Source organism: Pelobates fuscus, chromosome 2, assembly GCF_036172605.1.
Source record: "Pelobates fuscus isolate aPelFus1 chromosome 2, aPelFus1.pri, whole genome shotgun sequence".
Lineage (NCBI taxonomy): Eukaryota > Metazoa > Chordata > Amphibia > Anura > Pelobatidae > Pelobates > Pelobates fuscus.
The window spans coordinates 169991957-170019360 of NC_086318.1; the positions used below are offsets into that span (position 1 = coordinate 169991957).

Below are 27404 nucleotides of genomic sequence, written 5' to 3' on the forward strand. Positions count from 1 at the left end.
TCCAATTCCATGCAATAAAACAGATTGCACAATTGATGCACATTAAAGCAATCAAACAGTTTCAATGATGTCACCTTTTGTTCCACCAGCTTATCTACCAAGTCTTTGGCTTCTTGTTGCTGTCTTTCATACTCTTTAGATAAGAGAGACTGGCTCTCTTGCAGTGCTTGTACTTGTCTCTCGATTTCTGCTCTTTCTTCTTCTGTCATCCTGAATACAAAATAAGAATAATTGCCAGTATGTTAAAATATGTAAGTATACTAAGATAAATATACAAGCCTAATGCTTAACCTTTCTTTGCAGGATATAAGAATTGCATAATAAAAGAGACATTAAATCACGACACTGGAATTTAGGAGACCATAATAAGGAATACAAATCTTCACAAGCTGAGTTTTGAATAACATTAGTAAGGGTGCATCATTAGTTATAGGGTGACCCAGCATACTACAATATCTTGCTGTTACTGAGTTATCTCCCATAATCATAAGCCAACTGTAGGAATTCAAGGTAGTTTAAATTAAACAGCTGAAGGCAAGCCACAGATCTAGATCAAGGCTGGTCAACTATCAGGTTCTCAACTATTACTAAACTACCAATCCAGAGACTAGTTGTCAATCAACTTCTATGTTTTCTTTGTAAAAGATTAATGGGAATTGTAATGTTTCTACAGTTTTTTGCCCCAGTCCTCTTGATGTATAATATGGGAGTTTGAGTATGTGGCTATAAAATACTTTTTGTTTTCTACCTACGGTTTTATATTATTTTGGTTTATTAGTGGTGTAATAATTAGTTATTTTGTGGGCACTATAATTTCCACACAGAAATCCAAAGCATGTTCCAAACAAGTCAATATGTTGTTCCTTATAAAAAAAACTCCCCTTAGCAAAGATTTACACAATTTTATTTTTGCTTCTTTTGTCATAAGAATATTATCAAGAATATTTCATTATAATACATTAATAAGTAATGAACAAAATATAGAGAAACATAAAATAAGATCATAATGCAGATGGGGGAATCAGAAGTAGTCAGGAGAGCAACCACTGATGACGAATGAAGTACCTGTCACTGTGTTTCGCTAAAAGCAACTGCAATGTCTGCAATGCATCTGAAATTTCCTCTTGTTTGTTCAGTATCTCATCACTGGATATCTGAAATGAAGAAGTGTAATGTCAAGGTATTACTCCATGCTCTGGCAACACACGTGACAATAGACGTTACGGTATTGGTTTTTTTTTTGTTTTTTTTAAAAAAAGCTTGGTTTATTCAGTCACATTAAAAATATGTATTAAGACTTGATCATGCTAGGGTATCTTCCATCAAGTTTATCAATAAGAAAAAAATACAAATCTCTGTACATTCATTTTTGGACTGTTCCACTAATGACAGAATCATTCATTACAGTCATCTTGACTTTAACAATATTGACGTTTTTGGGTTAAGTGCAATTCATCAGTTCCCATCGCGACTATCACACTTTTAGGAATTGCCCATGATTTTTCTTTTCTGCATAACCCTTATTATATCTGCTTCAGTGACATGCATGTTTCAGCTCCATCCCATGATTTCACTGATTAATTCAAATAAAGACAAGAGTTTAGGCAGAATGCCCTGTTCCCTTTGTGATCATTTCATTAGTAGAAAGTATATAAATAAATATAAATGTAGAGGAACTACAAAGCATGCTGTAGGAGTTATGGTGTCAGGAGCACCCCAGCATCCCCACACGGCAAGGAGTCAAACTGTTTGCAGCCATACTGTTTTAGAATAGTTTGACATCTTACCTTAGATCAGCTGGGTGCTGCTCCCTGCCTCCACTACCTCAGAGAGTGAGCTGGAAGATCTCTATCTGTGCTTAACTCATTAAATAAATACCTCTCAAAGAACAGCCTCAATGGGAAAATGTACTTCTGTGATCTAATGTTGGTGTAATGATGTGTTATAAAACTTTTGATCGACTTTTATATATTTTGTACACATTTTTACACACAGGTTTTAGGTACTTGGAGCAAAATTACGTATTTGATACTTTTCATTGAGGGTACAGATTAGCTTAGTTTAGTGTATCTACTTATTGCAGGCTTTAGCTTAAGCAATAGGTGCCATTTATGGCATGTTATTACCATACATTATGGCTATTTTTACCATACTGTGATTTGAATGTTTTATTAATTTCCTCTTTGGGGCTTGATATTTATTTGATAACCTTTACACAGTTTAAATGTTTTTACCCTGCCTTCTACTTTTTGTCTTAGTATTCGTCTCACTTTGTATGTGGCTCTGCATCAGATTGTATTAGTCCTCTTTGCATTAGTCTTTTGTACAGACATATTATATATGTCTTCTTTTAGGAATCCTGCCTATTTTTAGTAAAACAAAACTTTTTAACGAAATTATTAAAGAATATGTGTTACATCCCCAGTATTTTTTATTCCTATCTCCAGTTTTCTCATCAGGTATTCTTAATATTAACGTGTTTTTCCTATTGCTTGTACTGGAATAATGGAAATGAAAGTTGTGACAGCAAATAAGTTTTAAATGGTCATCTAGTCTGCCTGTTACTACTTCATGTTCACTCTTAGTTCCATAGAGTTGTATGATTTGGTCATCCTTATAAGTCATACACATTGAACAGGATATTGATAACTTGTGGACTGGCTGCAGGTCCTGTACTTCTCTTAGTGTACTGCAGACAACTTCAGTATGACATTGTCATAGGGCAAAAGATGGTAGCCAGTGGCAATCAAATCAGGTAACGGTTACCCTTTTGTAAAATTATAGCTCCCCATTGAATTAAAATGATTGATATATGTTCTACAGATGTCGTATTCATGGCTTTTGGATGGTTATTATATGGATTTAATTGCTTGAACTTTTTATTCTGTTGATTTTTATTTGTGAGGGTTTCAGGTTTTATGTATTGATGTATCTATACCTTGCTGCACACAGGCATAACATGTACTATATAAAGTGAGATTCTGGCACATAGTTCTATCATGGAGCAATTGGTTCATTAGGTTTCAATGGTAAATGTAGATTAGAAATCTGTAATAGAATTGTTTTGCAGTAATATCGCATTAAGATGTGTATGAATGCTGCCAATAAAATAAGGTGTTGGCAACACCGTTAGTAAAGATTAAACTTTGCATTTGAATAATTTATGTGATTGAGGTGTATGCAGCAAGACGCAATTTCCTTAGACAATACATTGAATGTGCACTGGAAGAAACTATCTCTGATATTTTATACTAATGTTTTATATGTCAACCAAAAATTTTATTTTTGTGCAAAATATAAAATTCATAAACAAAGGATATGTTTGCTGGATATATTGTGATAAAGAGTTGTTAATCTACTTTTAATGACAGATTCATACATAAAATAAACATACATTCTAAGCAACATATTCATTATTGGGTGCCTTACAGGAGTGCATTGGCACCCATTACAAATAGTCAAACCATTTTAGAATGATTTGACATCTAACCTGTGGTCTGCAAGGCACCTCTTCCCACCTCCACTTCTCGTGGAGAGACACAAGCTGGCGGTACAGGGCTTAGTTGATTGGCTGAGTGCAATTAGCTGCATTGCATTAGACCTATCAAAAGCTCCTACTTATAAGTTTCTGTCTCTGAATGGAAATAGTGGAGGCAGAGAGTGTCACCTGGTGGACCACAGGTAAGAAGTAGCAAACTAATTAAAACGGTTTAATTCCTTACAATGGGAAAAAGCAGTCCATGCACTATAAACACTATTCTGTGGTGTAGTGGTTATTATGCTTGAAGTATTATTTTAAAGGGACACTCAATTGCCCAAATACAACATTTAAAAAAAAATAACTGATTAGTAAATATACCCCAAATAAAAAACATGCAGGCATTTAATGAAATGTTTTTTAATTGGGGTATATCTAAAGACTGCAGTTCTCTTATCTGCTGCCTATGCAAGCTCTCGCCTTCAAACCCCGCCCAGACTTTATGTTTAATCACAGATTTCCCAATGAGAATATTTGCAAGTCAGGTGCTCTGGGCACATGCTGCCTCTTGAGGTCAGCTGCACTCGGAGGTAAAATTTATTGTTGTCTACTTGAACGTCAAGGGGGTGTAACAGCTTAATTTATAAAAGTGTTGATTTCTATTAAAATCTGCACTTTTAGCAAAATGGAAAAAAGAGGACCCACTCTCACACATAAAGCTTTCAGCAAGCTAAAGTTGTTTAGGGGTCTGGAGTGTTCATTTAACAATATGTATGAAGTTGTCATATAAAAGTAGATTAACAATTCTTTATCACCTTCTGTCCAGGCACACTTAACCTTAACAGTGTTCTGTACTGGTTTTTACTAATCCTATGGAAGGATGTTAATTAATTTGCATAGTGATGAGGGGGTAGCACATTCAATTTTAAATTAAAGCACTTTTTTCACTTTTTAAAACTTGCAAGTATGACATAATGTCCTGCAATAGTAAGTTTTACTACTAGGAGGAATTTTTTCAAATGCTTAATTTTGCAAATGTAGTTTCAGGGCTCACATTTTCCACTCGACTACTAGGCATTGGATTGTACTGGTGTGTCCTTTTAAAGAGGGCAGGACCACCGTCATACGGTTATACAATGGAAGAACATATCTGTATGTAAGCTTTTAAGGATGTTTCTCTGTTTTGATTTTTATTTCATTTTACTATTTGTGTGCAGTTTGATGTACACATTATATATATATAATACAATACACACGTGCTATATATAGCACATTGTTGCCTCATATGGGCCATTTAGATTGACTCCTATTTATGGTTTGATTGTGGCAAACATCCTAAAACTTGGAATTACACAGAGTGGTGCTGTGTTCTAATATTTTTGGTTTGTTTCCATAGTAATTGCTCCAATTATATAAATTTAGTTCACATAGGTTCTTTATCCATTGCATCATATGTGTAGAACAGGACAATACACTTTTCCCCATTAAAGGATTATTTATACTCTGCCTAGCCTATGCATCGATAGATAAATGATTCCTCTCAAAAAGTAAAGGTTTGTAAGCCATCATACTTCTGTTATTATTATTATTGGCCTTTATATAGCGCCAACAAATTCCGTAGCGCTTTGTAGTGGACAGGATCAAATTGCCATACACAGTAAGTCTCAATCCTGCCAGATCAGCTAGATTATCTGAGCAATATCTAAGGTAATCCAGATAAAACTGGCTCATTCGTGGGTCATGATTACTGGATCTCAAAATCCTCATTAAATTCTAATTAAGGACGAACCAAGGCCCAAACTGCCCAAATGCAGCTCACCAATTTATCTTTGCCTTTACATTACGATTTAGCTCTTTATGTTCCACTGATCTCAGTAATTGTTGGCCATATATTGCTAAATATGCAAAAAATTCTTAAAATTTCAATTGTATTTGTAAATATTTTGTGAGCATTCTCACGGGACGTAGGCAATTTGGTCTTATAGTTGGATAAACGGCCTTCTCTAACTATTGAAGTTAAGTAAACTTGTAGTCTTTAGGAAGAGGGATCTAGAGATTGACATTCCATAATTATAAATGGTATATTGGCCAGGCTCGAATGTGTACATTTTATCTTGTTGAAATACAACAAGAAAAATACATACTAAATAATAAGAGGTGTAAAACAGTATTTATTTCTAAATATTACATGGAATCTTGTATTTGGTGAGTAACCATGACGCAGAAAAATATGTTGACTAATCATACTCTATGTCAATTGCACCTATAGGAAATACACTTTGTAATCTAAAAAGTCATTTTCGGCTTTGTGGGTCCTCAATTAAAGTTCCAGAGACAGTCCTTTATTATCATTCAACAGAAAGGGTCTGCACTCCTGATTTTAATGTTATACCAATAGAAAGCCAATCCTCAAAGTTTGTGTTTCAGACCTCTAGGCTGGCAAACCCAAGAACACTCAACAAATATAAGTTACAAGTACTCAAAGCTTCTCAATATGTGCAGACTATTAATTATAAGCACACAACTGACAACGAAATGGCCTTTGATGATTAATGAAATGAAGTCTGCACATTTTGAGAGCCTTGAGTGCATGGAATTGTTATTAATAGTTATTAATTATGACTATTGTACTCCAGACACATCAATGTATGGTGTAAAACTGAAGTAAATATGCACAGGTACCACATATACTTCCTCAGCGGAGGTAGTGTCATTGCAGTCTGCAATATTGAGTTTTCTGGAAGACAACTTACCTTGGAAAATGCTTACTGGTAATGCATTTAATCATTACACATCCTTCCTTTGCAATGTGTGACTCATTGTATGTGTGTCATTTAAAGCAGATAGAAAGTATATTAGATAAAGGAAATTGTGAAAATAAAGAACAAGGTGTGTGATTTATATGATAATACACACTTATATGACGCATACATTATTAGAACCCAGCTTCAGCTTTTGCAAAATTAATCATTAAACTGCAGGATTTTTAAGATTGTGGCTAGATGAACTTAGATGGTTTCATTTTAGCTATCAGTGGCCCTTGATATCTATTCTGCATGACATTGGGGTACATGGGGACTATATATCACAGCACCTGTGCATTTGAAAAATAGGGAAACATATTTATATTTTGAATCACTGAAAAACATCAGTGTGTATTTTCATGGAAATCACACGCATTTCTCTATCTAGAGCTCACTACAGAAAAAAATGATTTGGTATACTTTAGTTGTTATTTTTATTTAATTAGGTTCCATGAATTTAGGAATATTTGTAAATCTTGTTCTCGCTTGTCAGATTTCATATGTTTTGAGTGTCATGAAAACAAAACAAAACAAAGCATTTTTTATGTAGACAAAATAGAAGGATGAGTAGCCAGGACATCTCCTGGACCTGAAATAATGTTCCGGTATCTCCCAGCAATACACTGTTCTCGTCTTTTTCATTAAAAATATAAATATCATTACCGTAAGTACCTGTTTCGGAAATGTAAAACCCGTTCTTTACTAGGATATATACTTAATTTGAATTTTTTTCAAAAATTAAGCCATGTATCAAATACAGAGGTAACAATAAAAAAACAAAGCAATCAGGGACCGTGGCATATTTTGTAGAGCACATGTTGGGTATGTGACTGAATAAAACTCCACGCCAAGGGAAAGATGTTTATTCCTTGTTAAGATTATGGACCATAATGTTGTTTGCTTAGGATGAAGGCTATCTTTTCACGCACTGTTATGTTTGTGGTGTTTCAATTATATGGATTAGCTGTGTTTGAGCTAAAATAAATTTTCTTTTTGTATAACTGACTCGTACACACGCACATGTAATGTAAGAGTAGTTGGAAATCATGGCAAGTGTTTGTAATACCTGCGGCTTAGAAACAGGTGTATTTTCTGCAATTTCTTGGCCTCCTTCTCGACTCAAAGTTTTAGAGACTTTAGACACCCAATTCAGAATTTCCCCTGCTTTCTCTACATTCGCTTTCTTTTCCTCTTCCATTGACTTCTGGCAATAAATGCATGATGCAAAACACATGGACATGTTACACATAGAAGCACAAAACTGAAAGTGAATAAAAGTAGAACGCACGCTAAAAACAACTCGCAGAATTAATTGATTTTGTTCATATGGATTTCATTGCGATATATATATATATGTACTTGTCATGATAAAAAAGTATGTCGTAATATACAAAGTACAATATAACCAAAGTATCATATTCAAATATAAAAAAATGATTAACACATCAAGCATTTCTCAAGTATAGTAGATAATATGTGGAGAATATTGATACAGTTTAAACTCAGACCTGCTGCCTTTGCATTAGCTGCACCATATTACAACATTTACCAGTTATTACCAGGTTCAAATACTCAAACTGATTCAAGACATTCAGACACTGCATGAATGCTTTACGATTCAAGTGAAACGTTTCTTCTTCCAAAATTGCTCTTTACCTCCAGGCAGATTAACTGAGCTAATGTTTGTGACGGAATATATGAATATATACTCTCTGCTGTTTGCTTTTTGGAACACACACACACATCAAAAAAATCATTGCGGGTACACGAGAACCAATATTCGTCTTATTTACATTGTGGAGAATACAAAGAATGCAACATTCGCAAAATAATACTCGACTATGATTTCTGATCTCCCCTGTTAGTCATTTATAAAGAACATTTCTCTTTCAGAGGTTCAAAGAATAACTGGCATAGACTAAAAGGTTACAGTAACTAAAATAAAAAAAAATATATATTTATACACAGTAGTTTATAGAAATATCAAATTAAAACATTGAATAAGAAAAAAAAAAGGTTGTTAATAAGTTTAACTGTGTGTCAAATAAGTTGTACAAAGTATAATACAATTAGCTTTTGTACCATAGAGCAGAACACAAACCTGGATATGTAACTTCCAATTAAGGGTGATTTACACATACTAAATGTAAAAAGATTACAAGTTACCATTAACAATGTTCCATAAAAAAGGTTTAGTAATGTGTCCTACTACCTTAATCTGGTAACTAGGTTTTCAATTTCAATACATTTTCTTTTTTCACAAAGAAAGCATGGGCCAGTGTCAGGTCATCTTCATAGCAGGCATCTTCTTTAACAACTGAGAGGCCATTTCATAAACTCCAAGAGCATACAATTGTTGCCAAGTAAAAGAACAGTTTTATTGTGAAGAGAAGTATAGACTAGGGATTCCTACATTCCGGGGCAAGGGTGCTTCCATTAACCGAAGCCCTGTATGGCAATCATACACAGACTTCTCTAGGGCATCTTTGTAGGACAGCTTTCTTCTTGATTTTGGGCACGTTAGATTTTTAGTGTATGATTTTTCATCCTTTAATTTTGCTGCTGTGGCAGCATCAACAACTCCCTTCCTGATTGCTTCTTCTATTGACAATCGGGAATTAGATCGTGGATCAATCAAGCCTCCTGTTATGTACTGATACTCTAGGCATCTGTAACCAATTTCTTTGTTGAATATGTTAATATTCATAGCTTCAGCAACAGGTAAAACTCCTTGGTTTCCATGTTGTGGAACCCCAGTGAAAGCTAATTCACACTGCTGAATTTGCTTGGCGCACACCTCATCAATTAAACCCTTTTGCAATGCCTGTGCAACATTATACTTTTTCCCGTTTGCTGGATCAATAATTCCTCCCGTGCTAGCTTGTGCTTCAAGGCACCTGAACACCGTTATTCGGTCAGCCATGTTTCTGCGCAATGCTTTAAAAAGAGACACTCGTTCATTGGTTTCATACAACCAATATCCTGCTACAGGACTATAGGGATCTTTATTTGGTCTTGTTCGATTTACCAAAATATCAGCCAATTCTATGTGTGAGAGATGTCCCTCCTTGAATTTACTAAACTGTGTTCTATCAATTATGCCTCTGTTGACAGCCTCATCAATGATAAACTGCCTTCCTGTTTTGCGGTCAGTTAACAGTGTTTGTGAGCTCCCTGCGGAGTCAAAAACAGAAGTACTCTCCCATAGACATTCTTGTTGTGAAAGCTCAAAATATATTTTTTGATCAATAAGACCTCTTTCATACGCCTCAAAACGTGTCATTTCTGAACCAGATCTAAGATCTACAATGCATATTTTATGTCCCTTTTCAGCAGAGAAAGCAGTGATATTTCTTTCACCAATAGGTAAAAGATATGTTTTGCTCTCTAAATCTAAGACACTCATCTCCAGTAACTCAGAATAGTACATATTTTGTTTGCTAACAGGATTGTGAAATCCTTTGACATTGCTTGCTGGTTCATGCAAAAATTTCAAGGTTGTATGATTCAACAACCCTTTTAAAACAGCAATATCTGCAGGGATCCGGATACTTTTAACTGGGTCGATCACACCTCCAGTGGCAATCTGAGCTTCGAGAATTCGCTTTCCTTTCTGTCTTTCAAGAAGTCTAGCCTCAATAGCCTGGAAAACAGATAGCTTTTTGCCAGAATGAATGTATCCTAAGACAGCCTTTTCAGCATCAATCAGTTTTTCCTTAAACTCCTGATCGACAATTCCATTGGTAATGGCTTCTTCAGCAGAATATGTTTTGCCAGTAGACGGGTCAATAATATAACCTGTCACTATTTGCGCTTCCAAAAACTCAATTGCTATACTTTTGTCAATGATTCCTTTCTTTGCAGCTAACGTAAAGGATATTTTTTCCTTACTTGATTCAAGATATAGACCTGCTATAGCTGTAGATTTATTTAGAAATTTCTCGAGTGTTTTCTGAAGCTCTTGAATTGATGTTAGACCTAATTCAAGCTGCTCCATAGTTTTGGGATCCAGAATTTTAGCTTCCACCATTTTTCTGGCAGACACACTCTTTCGTAGACCTTGGAAGACGAACCTGTCATCGGTGGAAGAAGAACAGTCACTCATTGAATCAGAGCCTGCATAGTTTCTATAAGTGGAAGACATGTACCCCATCTTCGGTAAATCTCCTTTCCTAAATCCTTCCAAAATATTACGTTCTTCAAACCCCTGATCTTCATTGTTTATCAAGAATTCTTTTTCCTGTTTTACAGTAGTAACTTCAAGAAGTACATCATACTGCTTGCTCTTCAACATCTGCAAATAGTAATGTTTAAAATAAGCACGGGTGGTCAAAGAGCTAGCTTTCATTAGCATACATACTGGTTCAACACCCAAGCCACAAGAAACTAAAGCACAAGCAGGAATCTAAAGAAGATTGTTTCAGCATTAGTACAGATAAGAAGTAAGCAAAGGATTGATGGCCTGTTGGCATGTTGCCTTATCATTGTTCAAAAAATGCTTTTAAACAATACCTTTTAAAAGCCATGCATAAGCTGGTGACAGAGTAAAAGAAAGCTATGATGACTTCTCTAAAAAGAATATTTAGAGAGATATGTAGACAGATATAGATTATTATATATATATATATAAAAGCATGTGTTGTATTCTAGATATTTCTAGTCAGCAACAAAAGCAAAAAGCATACTTTGTTTTTTTTCAAATGTTCAATAATACTGTTTACCACAGGATAAATACAAAAAGGGAACTATTTTTGAAAGCTTATTTATTTCAAGAGGCAATGAACACCACTATATAGGGAAATAAAAGAGCTTCAGAATAACTACATTAAGTGCGTAATGTGATCTTTACATACGGAAAGGAGGATGCGCAAAGAATACCTCCATGGGCTGCTCAAATTTTCCTAGATCTTTTCCAAATTTGTCTTCACCAATCCTTAAAGTTTGAAGCGCATTCTTTATACTTTTATCCTTAATACTTTCTAGTTCTGACAACTGTCTGTAGGGGTTCATGTTGTCAATAGAAATCTGAAGCTCTGTACTTGTTTGTGTAACAAACTCTGCAAATGGAGGCTTACTATCACCACCATCAAGTGATTGCTTAATCCTTGATAATTGTAGTTGAAGTTCCTTCTGTATAGTATCATCATAACCATCCATATGTACCTTCTTTTCTTCTATGTGCTCAGTTTTAAAAACTGACGAGTTGCCCTCACGTATGGAATCTAATTTTCGTCTTAACACGGGAGATGTTGGCGATTTCAGTCCATATTGGTCAAAACCATGCTGTGAACCTGATGACGAGTACACATGGCTGCTGCTTTTCATTTCATGTTCACTTTTCTGGACTGGAATTTTGGTGCTGTTCTGCTGAATCTCATTTTGTAGATACCTTAACTGGTTTATATGTTCCTGCTTCTGCATATCAACTTTCTGTTTCAGGGTTTCAATAACCTGTCTTTGAGATACTACTTCTTCTTCAAGTTTACGACATTTTTGAACATGTTCCAATTCTAATTTTTTCTCTTGATTCAATTGCTCTTGGAACCTGTGAAGTCTTTCTTTTGATTCTGATGCTTCTATTTTCATTAATTTAATTTTCTCTTCAAGCATGGTCTTTTCTTGCTTGAGATTAACAACTTCAAGCCTCATGTTTGAAAAGTCACTCTCTGTGCTTATATTAGATTCCATAGTCTTTTCCAATTTTTTTCTGATTTCATCTGCAGAATATTTGTATTTCACTGACTCCTCGTGGTACAGAGCAAGTTTCTTCTGTGCCAACTGTTCATCAACGGTTTTCTTGTGAAGGTCATCTTGAACCTTCTTTAGCTTTGTGTTTAATTCTTGCAAATTTCCCTGGTGCAGCTGAATTTTTTGGTCAGCCATTTTTTTCTCTATTGTCAAGTTATTTATTTCAGATTTTAAATTTCTGACCTCCTTTTCAGATGTGATTATTGCAAGACTTTGTTTGTCAAATTTTTGTTTCAATTCATTCAATGCATTTTTTGACTTTGCCAAATCATCTTCAAGTCTTTTTACCATGTTCTGAGCTTCATGCTCACCTTTTGACTGTTTCTGCAACTGTTCACTTGTAATTTTCATTTGTTCTTTGGAACTGTCCAACTGAGTTTTTAGCATATCAACATTTTTTTGAAAAGTATTTTTCTCCATAGTGATCTTATCATAGTCGGATTTCATCCTCCGCAATGCAATCTCCGTCTCACTGCTTGTTTTATTAAGTTCATCTAATTTAACTTTTAGAGATTCGGACCACTGATTACTTTTTGCCAACTCATCCTGAAGCTTTGAAATTTTTTGCTGATCCTCTTTATGAGTTCTAGAATTTTGATGGAGTTCTTCTTGAGCTCTCTTCAGTTGGTCACGTAAATTGTTAGCTTCTCCACTGTGGGAGTTAGACCGTTGTTCTATTGACACTTTTTCTTGCTGCAAATTTGTTACTTGTGAATTCAGATATTTGACATTGGCTTCAGATTTTGCTTGCAACCGAACAAGCTCATCAACCCTTTTCCTGAAATCATCAACATCTTGTTTCTTTCTAGTCAAGTCTTCTTCTAAATATAATAGTTTTTGGTGGCTGCTCCTTTCAGACATTTCTTTTTGTCTTAATTCATCCTGACAAACTTTAAGTTTGTCTCGGATATCATCATAGTCATTCTTTTGTAACTTTATTTTATGCTCCAAAGAAATCTTATCCTGTTGTAGTGACTTTAATTCTTCTTCATAACTTATGCGAATCTTCTTAAGTTCACTGGCCTCTTGCATTGCTTCTTCAACTTTATCTTGGCTCTGATACAATTTCCTCTCAAGTTCTCTTAGCTGAAGTGCATAGTTTTGTTCCAGCTGGTTCTTCTGCTCCAGTTCAATTTTAAGTTGCTGTAACATATTATGTGTGTCATCTAGCTGAATTCTTAGCTGACGACTCTTCTCATCAGCTGTGGCTTTTTGTATTTGAAGAGTACTGAGTTCAGATTTATATTGCTTGATTTCATTTTCTGCTTTTTTGTGAACCAGTGTAAGCTCATCTAGTTGTACTTTTAAGGTTTCTGCTCTTTTAGCATACTGTTCAACCTGAGATCCCCTAATATCCGATTCTATCATATAGTGAACTTCTGACACTGATGGCCTCGCTGGCATTACAATTTCCTTACCAGATGAGAAACTGAATCTTGTATCCGAGATTTGCCTCTTAGTTTCAAATTCCATTTTCTCCTTCTCAATCATTTTCTTTTGCATTTTAAGGTCATGATCAAGCTGTTTCATCTGTCTTAGAAGTTCTTCCTCAATTTCAGCCTTTCTTTTTAGTTCTGTCATGAGGGTGATTTTCTCATGTTCCAGTTCTTGTACATCAATATCCTTCCTTTTCAAGTGATCTTCTAATTTCCTTCTAGCAGTTGTGCTCTCCTCTATTTGGCTCTTAAAAGCCCTGAGCTTATCTTCAACAGCACTCCTTTTAGACTCTGCCTGAAAAGTTATCTGCCGTACATGTTCTAGCTGCTGCTCCACTGCTGTCTTCTGTTTCACTGTGTTCTCCAGCTCCAAGCGAAACTGCTGAGCTTCATATTCAGCTTTGGTTCTGAGTTTACTTAATTCTTCTATTGTTTTCTGTTGCTTCTTCACCTCCATTTCTGCAGTGGATTTTATTTTTGGAAACTCCTGCTCTAGTTGATATTTTTGCCTTTTAACCTCCTCTAAAGTTAATTCAAGCTCTTGTATTTTTTTCAAGAGCCTCTTGTTTTCTTCTGTTGTTGCTTTTTGTTGTTCTATTAAGTCTGGATATGCTGAAGCGGAAGAACGTCCAGACTGTATTATAGTCTACAATAAAGTAAGAAAGACACAATCTTGTATTTGCAATACTTGACAAAACTGGAAATAATAACAACAAAATTAATTTAGTAGATATGTCTGCTTCAGTATAATGTGTATGTAAATTTCCACCAATTAAAAAAAAAAAAAACCATTAAAGATATATATTAAAAATATGTAATGAATGTGGCTTTATTTGGACTTACCATGATCTGGAAAGGATAAAGATGTTTCAAAGATCCATGTCTTCCCAAGAAAGTGTCAGGAGAAAATTCATAAGAAACCCCATGTCCATAAGAGAAGATAAATACTGTACAGTAAAGAAACCACTAGCACATCCAAGGTTATATTTACAGTTAAGAGGAATAGACCCAAATACATACCTTGAGAAAACATGCAAAACTATAAAGTGTGGACAGCACAAAACATGAAACCAAAAGTTGCAAAAGCAAAAACAGTTAATCCTGCACTAAATTATTTGCCTGGTATGCTGTACTAAACTTGCAGCTAATGCAAAGGCAGATTGGTTCCATTAACAAAATTGTTGTGATAAGATAAAGACAGATATGATCCACCAAAAAAAAACAAAAAACATTCCTGGATTACAAAATGACAAGTATTGTTAGAAAACACAGTAATATTAATCAGAAGTTATAATCACATTAATTTTGTTAAATTTATGTAAAGGAGTACTGAAGATAAAAACAGGCAATAATGGTATCAAATTCAGAATAATTATGTAAATGCTAAAGTTTAGGCTCAATGCCTATATTCTCCAAAATATGTTTGCACATGTACCTATTCAACCCAGTGAGATTTTTAGATGAAATGATGTTGCCACTATCTTATGACATTATAAATACAATACAATACCATAGATCTATGCATCTGGTTTTTCTATGCAGATTCATATCTAACCCTTACCTGTAATTAAAATAAAGTTTATGTCAACCAGTTAATTGTAGATCAAACTACATGAGGTACTATAATTACTATCTCATATTATATTCTAAAATAAGCTAGCATATGTGTTGTTTAAGAAACAGCCCAATCTCAAACAACATTGTTTAAATGTACTATGCTATATTCTCCCTACTAGTGGAAGCAAGGCCACTTTCTAATACTAATTGATGTGTTTTGTGAATGTCATACGACTAACATGCTCAATTGTCTTTTTATTCACCAGTACTTTATATCCTTTATATTGCAAATACAGTTTTCTCTCATCTACCTCCTTTTAATGTATTTGTCATTTACCTAAAACATTATATTTAAGAAATGACAAGTATTCTTACTTTCCATCTGCCATCATGGTTAGATTGTATTAACTACATAAAAAGCAGTATCCCTCCACCAGCAAGTAGAAAGCACCATAAGAGAGAAAAGAGTAAAATACTAGTTTTAATACTAATACTAGCCTGAAACACTTACATGTAAGACTGTTATGTGGAATTCAACTGAATGTGTGTGTAAATAATTTTAGCTTACCATTGTTACGTAAACAATTTAAATATGGACCCATCAACAGTGAAAAGAAACAGGATAATGAACTGTGTCTTGAAATACATACATATTCTCTACATTTCTTTCTCACTTAAATATATACATTTATTTGTGCACGCTTGCATGTGTGTCACAGAGGTATTGTTAAAGAAACAAGAACTGCACTCATCTAACTAAACTAATAACTGCGTGCAAAAAATGGAACTAGAGGCCAGCATTATCTCAATGCATTAGGCAGTACAAAAAGAAAAAGGGTCCAGGCACACCATAGACAGGCATTTTTAATAGGGTGAAATGTACAGTGCAATGTTTCAACACAGCAATGGGTCTTTGTCAAGCTTGAAAGAGTGAGCCTTGGTGTTCCGGAACCTTTTTTGTTTTTGAACAGTCTCAGAGGTATTGTCATGTATCCAGAGGCGGCTCTATACTTTATGAAGCCTTAGGTGAAATTCAAGCACGAGGGCCCACTAACACCCAAAGTATAAAATAATAGGGTTGCATTTTGTGTGTGTGTAAGGAGCATTCCCTATATTGAAAGGCGGGCTTGAAGCGCTAGATACAGAGTCAGTCTCTGCATTCATTGTTCAGAAGCTTGCAGTGTTAAGGCTTCCTGTGCCCCTTGATTGTGAGCTCTCTGGCTGTAGTTGTAGCATAACTTGCAAACAAAATTAATTTGCAATAAATACATTTAATTTGCAATTATGTCAATCGTTTATACACAATTGTGGGGTATGGTTACATAGCCTGGCAGTCGTGTATACATAAGTACTGTTGTGAAGGGGTTATCGAAAACAAAAATAAAAGTGAGGGGGGATACTGGGAGGGAGGGGGTCATGGTGTGAGGGAGGGGGGATACTGGGAGGAGGTGATAGTGAGGGGATTACTGGGAGGGTGGGGGTAATGGTATGAGGGAGGGGGTATACTAGGAGGAAGGGGGTGATAGTGTGAGGAAGGTATATACTGGGAGGGTGTTATAGTAAGGGTGTTACTGGGAAGGAGGAGTTAATGGTGTGAGGGAGGGGGTATACTGGGAGGGGGTGATAGTGAGGGGGTTACTGGGAGGGAGGGGTTAAAGATGTGAAGGAGGGGGTATACTGGGAGGTGGGTGATAGTGAGGGGGTGATGGTGTGAGGGAGGGGTGACTAAATACCTTATTTAATTCCCTGGTGGTCCAGTGTCCTTCATTCCCTGGTGGTCCGGTGGTGATGTCTGCAGCTCTGCACACTGCGGTAACCCACAGTAATGCTCTCATTGGTCAGATCTCACGAGACACATGGTTTGCAGCTCTGCACACTGCGGAGCTGCAGACCAGCGGCTACAGGTGTTCTCCGGCCAGGCAGCCTGGAGGGGCCTCGCACCCAGCGGCATATCGGGCAAGCCGCCGGCCTTCTCCTGGTGTCGGGTCCTCGGTCACTAACCGAGGACCTGACACAGTCTGCCCTAAGGTGGCTTAGGCAGCCGCCTAAACAGCCTAATTAGAGAGCCGCCTCTGCATGTATCTCCTACATAATGACAAATTAAGACTCATGAAGTAAACACAGCAATTGAAGATATACCTATACAATATAAATTTCTACAACTTTCCCAGAATGCTATTATATGTAAATATGCACAACTAGTATTCCAGATTTAGGTTCTAACCCCTAAAAATAATATGTCTAACCCCTGTTTCATACTTCGCTGGTCTCATTGAACTGACTCTTGGTCGATAGCGAAAATATGTTGGACAGTGTATAGCCAAAATTTGCACAAAAAGTTATAGCAAAGATAATCTGAAGTTCTGTTTTAAATGTAATAATAATCTATAGCACAATAGGTTAACAGGGAGAGATTGATATCCCTCTTTTAGTTATTCTTTGATTTGACTCTTGTAGCCCAAGAGCATAAAAAGAGGCACTATAGTAGTAGATGCCTCTCTAATATTCTGATCTGCAACAACTTATTACAATAAAAGTAGCATGATGCACATTGTGAATGTTACGTTACCTCCTCTTCCTCCATTCTCTTTAATGCATCCCCAGAAAATTTAACAAACTGAGTAATTAGGGTCATCAAAGCATTGTATCGGGTTCGTAAATCCATGTACTAAAGGACAAAAAAAAATGAAAAACAATTAACAACAATGTTGCTTTCTGACTTATGTATTTGAGACAGAGAGGAAGAGCTAAATTAATTAAACAAAATAATCCAATATTATTACGGACAGGCTGAGATTACCTAATTGCTAATTTTTTTTTGAGTAAATCTAGGTTGTAATCTTTTGCTGCTGTGGAAACGTTCAGGGAGATGTGATATGTGTTCAGCTTTGGTATGTGGTCTGTTCTTAATCCCGCCCCCTTAGTCTATGGGTGCTCACATGTCTTCGACAGATCTATTTTGTGATTTTTTTACAATTATTATATTACTTTGTTCAATAAACAGATTTTTGTAAACTGCACACTAAAAAGCCAGTGGGTTATATATTTTTTTCCAGAATTGAAAAGCAGAACATATTTAAAATAAAACATGACAGTAACTCTAGCCAGAGAGATAGCTCAGTGGATAGAGCTCCAGTTGCAGCATTCTTTCAAGGCTGATAAAGTATCATTAAACTGCATTATACTACTAGCAAGACATTGTGAATTAAGAACGTGTGTAATTGTATTTCTTTCTTTCACGTAAGACAGTTTATAGACAGTTTATATGTGAAACTAATACAAGAATACTGTAGGAATATTTATTGTATCATAAAAGATCAAATGATATACATTTGGAAAGAAGACACATCAATAAACTTTAGTAGGTAAAAAAAAAAGTAACAATTACTTGTAAAATTACCCTTCTTTTCTAAGGAGTTCATCTGGTCAAGGAAATATCCTTATAGTATCTAATATATTACTGACACCATTGTCTGAACAGATTAACTTGATCAAAGAGGGACGTGCAAATCATGCACAGAAAATTAGCATTATATTAATACACAAAAATGGTGGTTGTGAAATGTTGACATTTTTTTTCGCCTTATATCTTCAAGAAGGAATGATGAACATAGCTGTGTATGTAGTAGTCAATTTATTGGTTTATGGAAGTAGAAATGGATGGATGGAAAAAGATGAACGAATTTACCTCCTGCACAACTACATCTGAGGAGCTCTGAATTCTTCTACGTTTCATCGGTGACTTTTGATGAGAGTCCACTAATGCTCTGTATGTCATTAACTGTAACTCGTAGTCCTGGATAAGAAGAAACATAAAATATAGGGAAGCTTTAAGTTGATCTATTTCATGTTGCTAATATATGCAATCACAAGTTCATTTGATGATATCATGCTAAATCAGTTGTTTTATTTTGCATTCTTGAGCATAACAGAGTCCAGACAATCAATACAATGACAAAGCTTTTCCATTTGCATTAACTGGGCTCTGTTACCCAGGCAGTGTTTGTATTGTTAATGGCAATCCTAACTAACTGGATTGTAGACAAACATACAGAATCAAAGATATCAAAAACAGATGAGGAACCATTGTCAAATCTGCTCATAATAAAAACTTGAGCTGCGTTTGCTTATTTGTACTGTCAGTGGCTCACAGCCACAAAACAACCCTAATCTAAAGTTCAAAACTATCATTCCCCTACAATTTGTTAGTGAATGAAAACTCAGTCGGGGTAAGTAGAAATATTCTAACATGGTGTTAATAACTTGAGAAAAATGTGGGTTTGGGGCGATTGCTGAACTCCTGCACTACTGAATGCTTGTGGAACGACTGGCCTAAAATGTGCATCAATCCTGATAATTTGAAAAGATTCCAGATTTCTTAACAAAAAACAACAAAAAAAAACAAAACAGTACTGCATGTAAAGTTATGTCAGAATTAGATTGAATTCACAATTCTTCTTGACTGTACCTTAACGGCAGAGGAATATTGCTCAGAGTATTTCTGGCACTCATCCATCTTGCTTTGCTTCATTTCGATCTCAGAAATCAGAGACTGCAATATACAAATGGAATTACTGTACAATGAAAACTATGTGGAACACCATTTTTTGTATCACTCTCTGCTAATCTGACCCATACAAAATTAAAATTCATTCATTCACAAACTCATCAATTCAGATGAACATATCTATCAGAAGGAAGTTTATGGTGTACAGAGAGCTGTATAAATTGTCTCTGAGGAAGTGCCCAATACTACCTCCTTTTATATCTAAAATAATAAATCTTTTTTTTACTTGGTTCCACTGCATGCAGACTGTCTCTGCAGTCTCCAGGTGGTTAGAACTGACCTTGATGATCATTAATATTGTTACCAGTTGGTATTTTTTGTCTCTTGACATGGTAATAAACGGAAGTGGATCTAGGCCAGCAAAAAGCCTACATACATCACTAGAAATATTAATATACAAAATCAGTCAAGATGAATGCCCTCCTCTGAGATGAGAATCCCAGAAAATGAAAGCGAGAGGCCTAATATAGAAACACATATTTTTAAAAAATAGTATTCACCTGAGAATAAACAGACATTGATGTATCCATATTACCATTACATCATCTTGTTTACAGGGTTACTCTCTATGCTAAAAATGTCTGCAAATTAGTTTGGAGTGGAAAAACTGGGGCATAGATAGCCAAGCTGTGACTAGCATGGTCAAAAAGTCAACTTATCTTATATGTACAGCTTCCTCTAAGGATATCCCAGATAGTATCCTTTTAGAAGCAAAATACAACCAAAAAATACAAAGAGTACAGCTGTAGGTCTACAAAAAGAGAAAATACAATAGTGTGATAGTGTTCCAAAGGGAGGCACCCTACGGTGAAAATACCTTCATCCTGTGAGTGCCATTCTGCCAGTGTATACAGTACTTTTTACTGTGTCACGCTAATGTTTTTGTAGATCTACAGCCATATCTTCTGTATTTTTTGGTTGTATTTAATCTGTGACTATAGCTGAGCTGGAGAATTTTTCCCGATCACCTACATTTACTTCAGTTTTGCCAATCAGAATAAATTCATTAAGATTTGGAGTGCAGTGAATAACCCTGCTAATAACGTGATGTGATGTATTAATTATAGAAGTGTGATTGTTATTTACCTTCAGCTGATCCAGCTGCGTTGACAGTGCCTTGCTGTTATCAGGCACATTCGCCTGAAGCATAGTCTGGGTTTCCTCTACTTGTCCAATCCAGGAGTCAAGTGCCAGGTAAGACTCCTTGTAGTATTTTAAAGATTTGCCGATTCCAGCCAAGTCACGTAGTCTAAGTTGTAAAGACAGAAAGAATTCAATGAAATACGTGAAGAATCACTAATAAATAAAAAAATCAAAGGAAGTGATTATTCAAAAGAAATAAATATGGAGGTGATAAGGATGAGCAGGAAAATACAAGGAAAGTATGGTGAGTAACCACTTATATGTGTCAAAATGAGTAGGTGTTAAAGGACTACGACTAGATTTTGAGACATTGATGTAAAAAAACATAATGTGACATTATCATATTAATGAGACATGACAGGAGTATGAAAGAGGTTGTGGTGAGGACAGTTCTTGTGAAATCACATGTAATCGAGGAAATGCCTGAGCCTTAGGTTTGTCCAATACCTTTTATGTCTCATAAATGAAACCCTCATCTGAAATGTTTTCACATTATATGGATGAGTGAGTGAGTAATATGACATTACATTTAATTTAATTTTAACAAAGTGTCACAGTGATTATGGGTGCAAAGAAAGGATGCCTGCACATGTATTGAGAGGAATACTAGTGGTACTAAAACATTAGTGGTCCACGGGATATACCTTAAGTTCTGAAACTCTGCTTTAGTTGTAAGAATTTCACATAAGAATTATAGGTGGTAAATGGGGACTATAAAAGGGTCAGTGGAAAAGAAAGTACATATGTCATAGCATGCAACATGTGTCAATCTGCAGCACGCAGCACCCAGCACCTAAGTAACCTGGGTTATATTAATACCCGATGAGCGAAGTTATTTTTTGTATTCTATGTTTGCCATTTAACATTAATGGCACAGTTCTTGATCTTGGATAGTATATGACATGTACTTATTTAGCCTTATATTTTTATGCAATTCTATTTTCAGGCTAATCCAGACTGCTTTTTGTTGGTTTTTTTTGTCCTTATGGACAACAGTGGTTAACATTAATTAACATAATAACATATAACAGAAATATCAGTTCTTAATAATGCTTGAAGGTGACTTATATTTTTGAAGAATTTTACTACCCACATTCCAATCTCCACACTTCATCGTTTAGATTGCAACCCTCTGTGGCAAGTGTTGTTTATTTGCATGATCTCTAAAAGAAGTTTTAGAAGGTAACTATACACAATTAAAAAGAGTCTAAATACGAGCATAAAAGGTAGAAGTTCAAAACCAAATGTAAAATTTGTAGAAAATATAAAAAAATACAAGCCTGTTTTCTATCTGTGAATGCACATTCTGCCACCTCTCTGCAATCTGATCAGCCTTCTCTTTGTGCCAATCAAAGTCAAGATCACGTTCTTTGTGTGTTTTAAACATTTGGTCACTAATGGTCTTAGCTTTCTGCAGTTCATCCTCCAGCTCATGGAACACCTCCCGTTTCTGGTCCACATCAGAGCGCCATTGCTTTATATAAAAACAGTAAAATTGTCACTGAATTGAAAGGTGTGAAAGATTTTATAAAAATAAAAAAATAGCTATGCTGTCACTAGCAAAACATGTGTCTATTTCTTTCTTACAGAAATTATAACTAGTTAAATAGGGTAATTTACTATTTGAGTTGCTAGATAGTTGTTTGATTTATGAACATCTATACGAATATACTCTTAAGGGTGTCCCTGAAATGTTTACTTGTTATAGGAATCCTTAAGTCAACTCATGCTTATAATTAGCTATGAAATATTTAGTCCAAATTACTTTTAGAACCATAAAGGTTTTGCTGATTTATTTTCATATATATTTCCATATTACAGTAAAGAAAAAAAGGTTGCGCCACAAATAAAATGGATAAAAATAAAAGTAAAAACAACAATACAATTTAAAAATGAATAAAAATATAAATAGGTATAGTCCAGAATGGTTGGTCAGTTCCAATAGGTGTCTTGAGGTAAAGTAGGTATAGTCACTAATTCCGCTGTGGGGGTAGGTTCTCTTGTTGTAGTATTTTCTACCGTCTTGTAGTATGGAAGACACAAGGTGAATAAATTGATAAAGCCCCAGCGGTGAAACGCGTTAAATGGTTATTTATATTGTGTTATTTTATAATAAATGATTTTTTGGTCAAATTAGTGTACCACTATCATTTTATATACACAATTATTACTATTATTTTATTTTTTATTGGCATTTTTATTCTACATATCCTGAAGTGGGGATTATACCACTAACGCTATTACTAAAGTGCAGTGTGATCTGCACTTTACCTGTGAGTATATTTTATCTTATTTTATTCACCACCTTTTAATTTAATCGGAGAGCACTATCTGCTGTTTTTATTTTCCCTCTTCTCCTGAGAGTTGGACGTACCCCTTGGAGGACAAGCAACAATATATCCCATAAGCGGGGATTATACCGCTGTATGCCTACAAACCCTGAGCTGGCTATAGCTCAACTAAATGTGAGTGTAACATATATCATTTTTTTACTATCACATTAAGTGTATACACTCCGCACGATTAGTCCTTTTCACCTTGTGTCTTCCATACTACAAGACGGTAGAAAATACTACAACAAGAGAACCTACCCCCACAGCGGAATTAGTGACTATACCTACTTTACCTCAAGACACCTATTGGAACTGACCAACCATTGTGGACTATACCTACGTATTTATATTTTTATTCATTTTTAAATTGTATTGTTGTTTTTACTTTTATTTTTATCCATTTTATTTGTGGCGCAACCTTTTTTTCTTTACTGTATATTTCTTATATAGAGGGTTAGAGGGTTACCCTCTAAAGGTCGCTGCCTGTTTAATATATTATTAGCGCTAACCTTACCCCCCCTTTTTTTTACTATATTTCCATATTACTATTTTATTTCATATTATCAGCTGTTCTAAGTATTAACCATCCATTTGCTGGTTCTACACATAAGCCGTAATTCTTTTGTCTTGTTCTACAGTGTTTCTTAAAAACAAGACTATATATCTCACATAGAAACATAGAACTTGAGGGCAGATAAGAACCATTCGGCCCATCTCGTCTGCTCAATTTTCTAAATACTTTCATTATTCCCTGGCCTTATCTTATAGTTAGGATAGCCTTATGTCTATCCCACGCATGCTTAAACTCCTTTACTGTGTTAACCTCATATGTTCTCCTAGGTTATATAACTAACAACTTACTGTGTTAACCACATATGTTCTCCTAGGTCTAGGTTATATAACTAACATAGAATAAAGTAACTGTATACATAATCAGAAAGGTATTTGTTCTCCTTTCTGACTAGCAGTTGTATGGATGATACTATATACATTTTACATGCTATTTGTACCTTTAAGGTAGACACTAATCTTTCTATAGTGTTCTTGTCAGCTGTAACGGCATCCTCTTCACATAGGTTTGTCTCATGTAGTTTCACTAGGGACTCTGCTCCTTGGGTGTTCTTTAGCACCAGATTTATAGTTTTTAATCTGCAGAGTAAAAAACAATACTTGATAGGATCAAAATAATATGGTCTGTGATAAGTAATTTTTTTCGCTGAGTCTTTGTTTTAATTTCAGTCTTCCATCGGCTTTAAATCTCTACACTGTCGTGGCCTCGTAACCAATTATGGCTCCAATGTGAAGGAAGAAATAGATAGTTCTCCTCCCTTATTTCTCATGTTAGTCAATATATAGGGGAAAAGATGTAGATATGGCATTGTATCACTAGTAGAGGGAAGCTTGAGGATAATAGACCCCTTTGCTTTCCTGGCACCAGACCCCTAAATTGAGATTACAGGGAATACTGTAATACTAAATTGGCCAATTCAGGGTCACAGCCTGAAATTTCTGTATTAATTGCAATCAGGTTTCCAATTAAACATGCATGTTTGATGGGAGTTCTGTGTTTGGGGAGTAGTTATGCCTGATATAAGCAGTGTAAAGGATTTTTAATATTGATTGTCTAATTTTAAAGTGCATTTGGACTACCCCATCCTCTTGATAAGAGGAGATATTATCCCGTTATAATATGTTTTCTAGTGGTGCAGTGTGTGAAGCACGTAGTTATTACCTGTGATGGTACATTTCCCTTTCTACGCTTTATCGAATCAGGAGTGCACAAAGAAGCATCAACAGTGCTATGTCCCAGCTGGACATACATACTGCACATTACCAGTCAATAATAATGGGTGTAAGCCCTCATTACCTCCCCTAAGCTGTACTCTATGCATTTGCTTTATCTGACGTACTGCAGCAATGACCCCTTGTAGCTGAAGGGGAAACAGGGATTATATCACTGACAACATCTAACTATTTTGGTGGTGACAACCATTCAAGTTGAAAGGTTTATTCAATCTTATATAGATTCATCATGCTGACTTCAAGTAAAATAAATGTGGCAAATTCTCAAGTGATAAGCAGAAAATGTATAGTGGTGCTAACAGCACACGTTTCTAGTCAACTGTCTGAAGTATAACATCATCTTGTAGTAGATAGCACTTTTTCTCAAACTATGAAGTGCATTCCACATGTATAGTTTGGGTTTCTATAAAGGAAACACAATACATCTTTACTCTAAAGGAAGGGTAAGTTAATTCCATATCACATGTATATCTCAACAGCTTTAAAGTACACCTACTTTTCTAAATATATGGAAGACATTGAGTAGATTTGGTTCATGCTCTGAACAACTAAACTGAGTTCTGTTCGCAGTGTCTCACAGGCTGGAGAGGCAGCAGCTTGACTGAAGAATTCTTCACATTTCTCAGAAATTGATGACAAATCTACTTTAAGGTGATCTATTTCCTTCTTAAGTTTCTGTAATACAAAATAAAAAAACAGTTGCTTTTAATATCTTCACAGTCAAGTACATGTGAACATTTGCTATTTTAGACATCCCTCTGCTAAATTTCAGAGCAAGACGGATAGTGTCAATTAACTTCTGTAAATCGGATTCTAATGATAATTTCCACAGCCCAAAAAACAAAAAAAAACAATCAGCTGCTGCAGGACATTTTCGTCTACCAAAATATTTTACCCTCCTAAGCAACACTAGTCAAAAATCATTTTCTAAACTGAAACTTCAAATGGCTATTAAAACTGTGCCATTACAGTGCTCCTGAAACCCGGCACTGGAAAATAAATAGAGAGAGAGCTTAAGCTAAAACTTGCAGTTACTGAAGTTGTCACGAGAACAGGCCCAGGCCTTAAAATGTTTATGATACTATGTTTATAATGACAAAAAAGAGTCCACCTTTGTTGGAAATAATTGGTGTGTATTAGTCATGAGTATGGTTCTGGAAATACATTTATACGGCTACATAATATACACTATTTGTACCATGTATGTACATACAGTGCATGAAACTATTACTCTACTGTAGAGTGCTTTTTCAAAGTGCCAATACAAGTGCATTTGCACACATAAACTGTGCAAGGGCAATTTCCGCTTGTGGTAAGTATAAACATTTTTGGTAGACCTATACCCTAACTTTAAGTAGATTCCACGTCATTATTGTTTGCCATTCAACACTTGGCTTTTAAAATTCCTATTCCAGTGCTAATTTAAATTGTGGCTGTCAAGAAAAGGAATATTAACATGGTTATTTACTACAGTGAGAACTGTCAGGAATTCAAAGTGAATTTAAAATTTAAGGCCACAATAGTTGATTGGGAAAAAATCTCCAAATCAGATATACTTCCAGTTTGGCTATTTTCATCTCAAATTTGTAATTATCTCACTTTAGTAAATAACCCTGTAAATTTATACTATGAGATAGTACAGAATATGTAACACGATAACCTGAGAGACATACCTCTTGTTCCGAAATTCTTATCACACTCTCATGAATGTCGTCTCTGTCTAATGGAGTTCTGATCTGTCTGATTAGCCTCTCTTCGCAATTCTCAAGTCGGAGACGGAAGTTCCGAATCTCAGATAAATACAGGTTGTAAACTGATTCTTCTTGCTCCTCTGTAGAATTCAAGGCATTGCATTACATATATGTTTCATACCATTTCATACCACTGATCGGCATTCAGGTTTTCTAAGTAAGCTCTGTCAAATACTAGCAATGATGTTAAACCAGGGGAGTGAGTGAGGCAACATTTTGCGTTTTGTGATAATCAAACATGCTGAGAAACTAGTGCCCCGATGCAAAAGTATATCAGTTTCCTTACTGTAAGTGAAAGGCCTTATAAACACTGAGATTTTAACTGCTTCAGCATGTAAGTGGCTACTTGAAAATGTAGGGCCTCTAGTTATTGCACTAATTCCATAGCTGAGGGAGAGTCCTGATACCATTGCTATTCAATACTTAAAGGGACACTATAGTCATCAAAACAACGTTAGCTTAATGAAGCCGTTTTAGTGTGTAGATCATGCCTCTGAAGTTTCACTGCTCAATTCTCTGCAATTTAGGAGTTCAATCACTTTTGTTTCTGTTTATGAAGCTCTAGCCACACATTCTTTGGCTGTGACCGACACAGCCTGCAAAAAAAAAAAATGCATTCACTTTCAATCAGATGTAACTTAATCTTAAAGTTTTCATCTCCTGCTTTGTAAATTGAACTTTAATCACACACAGGAGGCTCCTGTATAGTCTAGAAAGCTATTAACAGAGCAGGAGATAATGAATTATAAATTAAACAGAATTAACAATAAAGGAAATACAAACA

General features: G+C 35.3%; 1 protein-coding gene across 7 annotated transcripts in view; it reads right to left on the reverse strand.

Moving 5' to 3' along the window:
* The window catches only part of DST (dystonin), a 592252-nt gene that overhangs the window by 216040 nt on the left and 348808 nt on the right, over positions 1 to 27404 (reverse strand). For 6 of the 7 annotated variants that reach the window (XM_063442942.1, XM_063442944.1, XM_063442945.1 and 3 more), the window contains 11 exons: positions 26543 to 26700; positions 25366 to 25544; positions 24077 to 24215; positions 22014 to 22207; positions 20677 to 20839; positions 19492 to 19575; positions 18712 to 18819; positions 17593 to 17691; positions 7349 to 7486; positions 1066 to 1154; positions 75 to 210 (listed from right to left, as the gene is read on the reverse strand). In XM_063442942.1, the coding sequence (XP_063299012.1) occupies positions 75 to 210; positions 1066 to 1154; positions 7349 to 7486; positions 17593 to 17691; positions 18712 to 18819; positions 19492 to 19575; positions 20677 to 20839; positions 22014 to 22207; positions 24077 to 24215; positions 25366 to 25544; positions 26543 to 26700 (1487 nt within the window). Of the gene's footprint in view, positions 1 to 74; positions 211 to 1065; positions 1155 to 7348; positions 10577 to 11160; positions 14113 to 17592; positions 17692 to 18711; positions 18820 to 19491; positions 19576 to 20676; positions 20840 to 22013; positions 22208 to 24076; positions 24216 to 25365; positions 25545 to 26542; positions 26701 to 27404 lie in introns of those variants that run through there. The other variant, XM_063442949.1, reaches the window with a different exon arrangement.